Source organism: Aquila chrysaetos, unplaced genomic scaffold, assembly GCF_900496995.4.
Source record: "Aquila chrysaetos chrysaetos unplaced genomic scaffold, bAquChr1.4, whole genome shotgun sequence".
Taxonomy (NCBI): domain Eukaryota; kingdom Metazoa; phylum Chordata; class Aves; order Accipitriformes; family Accipitridae; genus Aquila; species Aquila chrysaetos.
Window position 1 is genome coordinate 89,456 of NW_024470388.1, and position 5,510 is coordinate 94,965.

At 63.1% G+C, this 5,510-nt stretch overlaps 1 protein-coding gene across 4 annotated transcripts; it reads right to left on the minus strand.

The window, feature by feature from the left end:
- Positions 1-870: 870 nt before the first annotated feature.
- On the minus strand, positions 871-3,763 carry LOC115338111 (calmodulin-1-like). 4 transcript variants are annotated; one of them, XM_030006565.2, is made up of 6 exons: positions 3,349-3,763; positions 3,078-3,108; positions 2,461-2,604; positions 2,289-2,395; positions 2,080-2,215; positions 871-1,474 (listed from the first exon to the last, which is right to left on the minus strand). In XM_030006565.2, the coding sequence occupies exons 1-6, from the start codon at positions 3,349-3,351 to the stop codon at positions 1,446-1,448; spliced, it is 450 nt and encodes a 149-aa protein (XP_029862425.1). In that variant the 5' UTR covers positions 3,352-3,763; the 3' UTR covers positions 871-1,445. The 4 variants fall into 4 exon arrangements, with proteins under 4 accessions (XP_029862425.1, XP_029862427.1, XP_040977806.1 ...); XM_030006567.2 differs by lacking the exon at positions 3,078-3,108 and having other exon boundaries at positions 2,461-2,572; positions 3,349-3,761; XM_041121872.1 differs by lacking the exon at positions 3,349-3,763 and having other exon boundaries at positions 3,078-3,312.
- Between the last annotated feature and the right edge of the window lie 1,747 nt (positions 3,764-5,510).

Consider the following 5,510-nt stretch of genomic DNA (forward strand, 5'->3'; position numbering starts at 1 on the left):
AACACAGCCAGTCCAATTGCACCACTTTTCTCCACAAAGTGCAGCCTGTTTCTGTTCCACCCTGTAGCACCACAGCCATATCTGGCTCCAGGCAAGCGGAAGCACGACCACACTCAGCCACACCGCAGCAGTTGGGAACTTCCTCCACTGAATTAAATGATGGTTTTGATTGTGACGAGGTTTTTTTTTGGGGGGGGGGGGGGGTAAGGTTCAAATGGACCAGATGCCCCCAGACACCTGGGTCCTCTACAGACCCACCCTTGAACATCTTGGTCCTCTATGGATCCCTCCAGATACCAGGTGGGACCCTGAAGGACCAGAAGAGGATCTAGGTGTTGGGGCGGTGGACTTGTAGAGGACCCTGGTGTTTGGGTGGAATCAGTAGAGAAGCACCCATGGGTGGGGCTGCCTCCCCCCCCCCCCAGGAGCTCTGCTCTCCAGCATTGGCTCTGGGGGACCCTGGGACACACACGCCCCCAACATCCCACACACACAACAACACCACCTCACACGCACCCCAACAGCCCATCCTGAAACATCAGGTAGACACAACCAGTGCACCCCAGCTACACCCCAACTGCACTCCAGCTATACCCCTGCACCCCAACTACATCCCACCTGCTCCCATAAATCCCAGCTGCACACCTACAGCCCTACTACAGTCCAAAGTATGCCCCAGCTACACTCATACACCCCAACTGCACCCAACTACACCCCGACATGAACAAACACCCCCAAACCTGCATAACCATGCACCATCGCGCCACCCTGGCACTCCCAAACCCACCCTCACCCCCTGTGCAGGGGGTGCCACCAGCATCAGGGCCCTCATTAGGGCCCCTCGTTACAGCACCTCGTTAAGGCCACAGGAACTGTAAAACCAGTGGTTTATTTCACAGCTTTAGCCGCCCATGACAGCGCCCGGACGGGGGGGGGCCTGTAGCCCCCCCACTTCTCCCCCAAAATCAGGGCCTGGTCCCACCCTCCCCAAGGCCCAAAATTCTCCCCAAATGCCCCAAAACCAGAGCTTGGTGTGCCCCCCCCAAAAAAAAAAGGGCCCCAAATGCCCCCCAAAATGCCCCAAAACCAGGGCCTGGTCCCAGTTCCCCACACCCAGGGATCCCCAACCCTCCTGAGACCCAAAATCCCACTGAAATGCCCCAAAACACTCTCCTGGGGCAAAGGGGGTCCTGCTGTGGAGGAGGACCCTGGATCTGCCCCGGATCCCCCCAAACCCTCTATGGGGAAATGGCGTCCCCCCCATACCCTCCCCCAAAGCCCCTATGGAGGGTTTGGGGTCCCTCTGTCCTGGTGGGGTTCCCCCTCCCAGCACCCCCATCGGTGCCCCTGAATGGTGGGTCTGGGGTGCAGGGGGGGCCTGGGGACCTCTTGGAGGCAGGGACAGGTGGTGGCAGCAGGGGGGGTTCCTGGTGGCCTCATACCCCTCACTTCGCCGTCATCATCTGCACAAACTCTACCAGGAGAGAAGGAGGGTCAGTGGGGACAGGGACATGATGGGGACAAGGACACAATGGGGACAGAGCAGGGACAGGGACACGACAGGGACAGGAACACAGCAAGGACAGGGAATGCATTGGGGACAGGGACACAGCAGGGACAGGGATGGGGACAGAGGACACTGCAGAGCCAGTAGGGATGGGGGACACAGCGGGGACAGGCGACAATGTGGGGGTCCCAAGCTGGCAGGGACAGGGGACACGGTGGGTCTGGCCCCTTGGGGATGGGGGAATGTAGTGGGATCCCACATTCGTGGCAAGAGGGGTGACAGGAAACGTGGATGTTGTCCCCATCCCCATTCCTGTCCCTGCTGTGTCCCTGTCCCCAACACAGGGCTCTTGCCAGGGGTGACGGGACACAGTGGTGTCCCAGGCCAGTGGTGACAGGGGACACAGTAGTACCCCATGCTAAAGGTGATGGGGAACACAGTGCAGCACCAGGGGATGAGGAGCCCCGTGGGTGGATGCCAACGGGATCCCATTGGGTGCCAGCAGGGACCTGTGGGCAACAGAGGAGACGCCAGGTGACAGCGGGGACCCCCGGGGTCACAGTGGCACTCACCCTCATAGTTGACCTGTCCATCACCATCGATGTCGGCCTCTCGGATCATCTCATCCACTTCCTCATCCGTCAGCTTCTCCCCCAGGTTGGTCATCACGTGCCACAGCTCTGCCGCGCTGATGTACCCATTCCTGTCCTGGGGTTGGGGACACAGTGGTGACACCGTTGCCTCGCCTATTCCCCTGTCCCCATCCCTGTCCCTGACCCACCTTGTCAAAGACGCAGAAAGCCTCACGGATCTCCTCCTCGCTATCCGCGTCCTTCATCTTCCTCGCCATCATGGTGAGGAACTCGGGGAAGTCGATGGTGCCGTTGCCTGGGGGTGGGACGAAGGGACAGTGAGCAGGGGGACAGAGGGACGTGGGGACAGGTGGGGCTCACCATCGGCATCCACCTCATTGATCATGTCCTGCAGCTCAGCCTCGGTAGGGTTCTGGCCCAGTGAGCGCATGACAGTGCCCAGCTCCTTGGTGGTGATGGTGCCACCCCCATCCTTGTCAAAGAGCGAGACCGCCTCCTTGAACTCTGGGAACCATCACCATGGGGACGGGGTCACGTGCTGTCACCAGCGGGGGCCAGGGACAGCCGGGGGGTCCATGGGTGCCACCAGCTGCACACCCGTGTCACCCTGATGGCCAGTGTCCCCTCCTGCGTGCCCTGGTGTTACTCCCCTGACACACCAGTGGCCCCTCTTGGGTGTCCCGCTGTCACACTGACACCCCAACGTCCCCTCCTGGGTGTCCCACTGTCACCCTGATGCCCCAATGTCCCCTCCAGGGTGTCCCACTGTCACCCCAGCACCCCTATGTCCCCTCCTGGGTGTCCCACTGTCACCCTGACACACTAGCGTTACCCCTCCACCCTGGTGTGTTCCCCTACCACATTGACCCCCCACGGTCCAACCCCCCTCCCCCCCAGTGTCCCCCCCAAGTGTTTTCCCACCCAGGGTCCCCTCTAGGGTCCCCTCACCCCGCTGTCCCCCCCTGTGTCGTCCCCACCTGCAATCTGCTCCTCAGTGAGCTGGTCAGCCTGGGGGGGAGACAAGGGTGAGGGGGCACCCATGGGATACCCCAGCACACAACACCCCGATACCCACTGCCACCCACAGCCCCCCCAACCCCAACATGCCCCCAGCACCTATAGACCTCCCCCAACCACCAGTGACCCGTTGTCATAGCAACCCCTTGGTCGCCAAAGCAATCCCGGTACCGCCCCCCCCGCCCCATAGCGCCCCCCGTCGCCATGGCAACTCCGATGCCGCCCCCTGACCATGGCGTTCCTGTGGCGGCGAGAGGCTCCTCCTCCGCAGGACCGCAGATCCCCCTCTGGCCCCGCTCCTTCCGCAGGCCCTACCCCCGTCAGGGCCCGCCCCCGGCGGAAGGATCCCTCTCGTTCGCTGTGCGCCGCCGCCTCATTGGCTGGGGAGGCGCGGCGGGCTGAAAGCGCCACCCTGATTGGTTGCCGCTGAACCGCAATGCGCCAAAGCGGCCGCGGGCGGAGAAAGAGCAGGAAAGGCGCGTGGCCCCAGAGTCACGTGAAACGGAGAGCTCCGCCCCCCGCTCCTAGCCCCGTCCACTCTGCTGTGGGTGCCGTGGGGAGGTCGCCATGGCAACGAGCAGCTTACACCACCCCCCCCCCCCGCCAATGGTCACTCCCGCCGCCATGGCAAGAGCCAGCGGGTCACCGTCTCAAGAGCGGCGTTGCAACGGCCCCCAGGCTGCAACGGCAACGGGCAGCTGGTTGCTATGGAAACAACCCCCACCTACAGCCACGGGTCGCTATAGCAACAGTGGGGGCTGCTCCCCCCCCCCGACGCCTGGGTCCCCGCCCAGCTTACAATAATTACTTTATTTTAACATCATTAATTACAGACGGTAAAATCGCCCGGTGGGGGGGGGGGGCACGTCCTGGGAGGGGCCACGGGGGGGGGGGGGCAAATCCTGAGCAACCCCCCCCCATCTCCATTCGCCTATTGCTTGTTGGGGGAGGGGCAACAAGGGGCAGCCCCCCCCGGGGGGGGGGGGCAATGCCAGCAGAGGGACAGCCCCCCTGCCCCCAGCCCCTACCCGACCCCCCCCCCCCCCCCCCCCCCCCCCCAGGGTGCGGTCCCAGCTCCTGCCCAAACTGGGCAAACTAGGAGCACTGGAAGGAGGGGAATAAATACAATCTTCCAATATATTAAAACCCCCCTGGGGGGTGCTGGGGTGGGGGGGGAGGCACCCGGGGAGGGGGGGGGGCACCCCGGGGGGGGGGGGGGGGGTCACATCATGCCCAGCTGCAGCAGGGTGTTGGCGTACATCATGGGCTTGACATTGGGGTGAGGCTGTGGGAGAAAGGGGGGGGGTGAGGGGGCAAATCAGCTCCTTCCACCCCCCCCCCCCCAAAAAAAATCCCAGCCCTAGGGCACCCATGGGTGCTACCACCTGTAATTACCCCCCCCAACAGCCCCCCAGCCCCTGAGCCCCCCCCAAATAGCCCCTATAAACCACCCCATAAGCCCCAGAGCCACCCCTACAGCCCCCCAAATAGCCCCTATGAACCCTCCCATAAACCCCTGAGCTCCCCACTAGCCCCCATGAAGCCCCCCCAATCACCCCAGGCTGGGGAAGGGGCTGACAAAGGGCTTGAGGGGGGATCTGGGGAACTATTGGGGGGGGGCTGAGGGAGGGTTTTGGGGAGTCCCACAGTTTGGGGGGGGAGGAGGTTGCGGGGGGGGGGCTCGGGTTTGAGGAGGGTCACTGGGAGGTTCAGGGAATATATGGAGGTTTCAGGGGGGCTCCAGCGTGGGTTTTAGGGGTCCCCAAGGATAGTTTGGGGCTCCCAGGGTTGAGGGGGGTCCCTGGGGTGGGTTTTGGAGGGTCCAAGATTTAGGGGGGGGCAGGATGTCACCAAAGAGGGTTTGCGGGGCACAGATTTGGGGGTATCCCTAGGGAGGATTTCAGTGGTCTTTGGGGACAGCTTTCAGGGATCGCAGGTTCAGGGGGTCCCCAGGTTTTTGAGGGGGTCCCAGATTCAACAGGTCCCCAGGCAGGGGGTAGGGGGGTCCCTAGACTCAGGGGGAGTGGGGGGGAGTGTCCCCCCCGAGACTCACCACTGCTGTGAACTGGTGGAAGTCAGGGCGCAGGTCGCTGCCTCGCAGGTGAATGTAGGAGCCCTTATTGCCCATCTGGTCGCTGGCAGGGGGGACAGGGATGCTTGGGGACACGAAAGCATGGCCCCCCCATGGGGACACCGAGGCTTGGGGACCCCCAGGGACAGGGACACTTGGGGACATGGAGGTACAGCTCCGTACACAGACAGCAAAGCTCAGGGACAACCAAGGCTCAGGGACCCTTGGGGACACTGAGGTAGAGCCCCGTGCAGGGGCACTGAGGCTCAGGGACGCTTGGGGACACTGAGGCATGGTGCAGAGACACCAAGGCAACATCCCA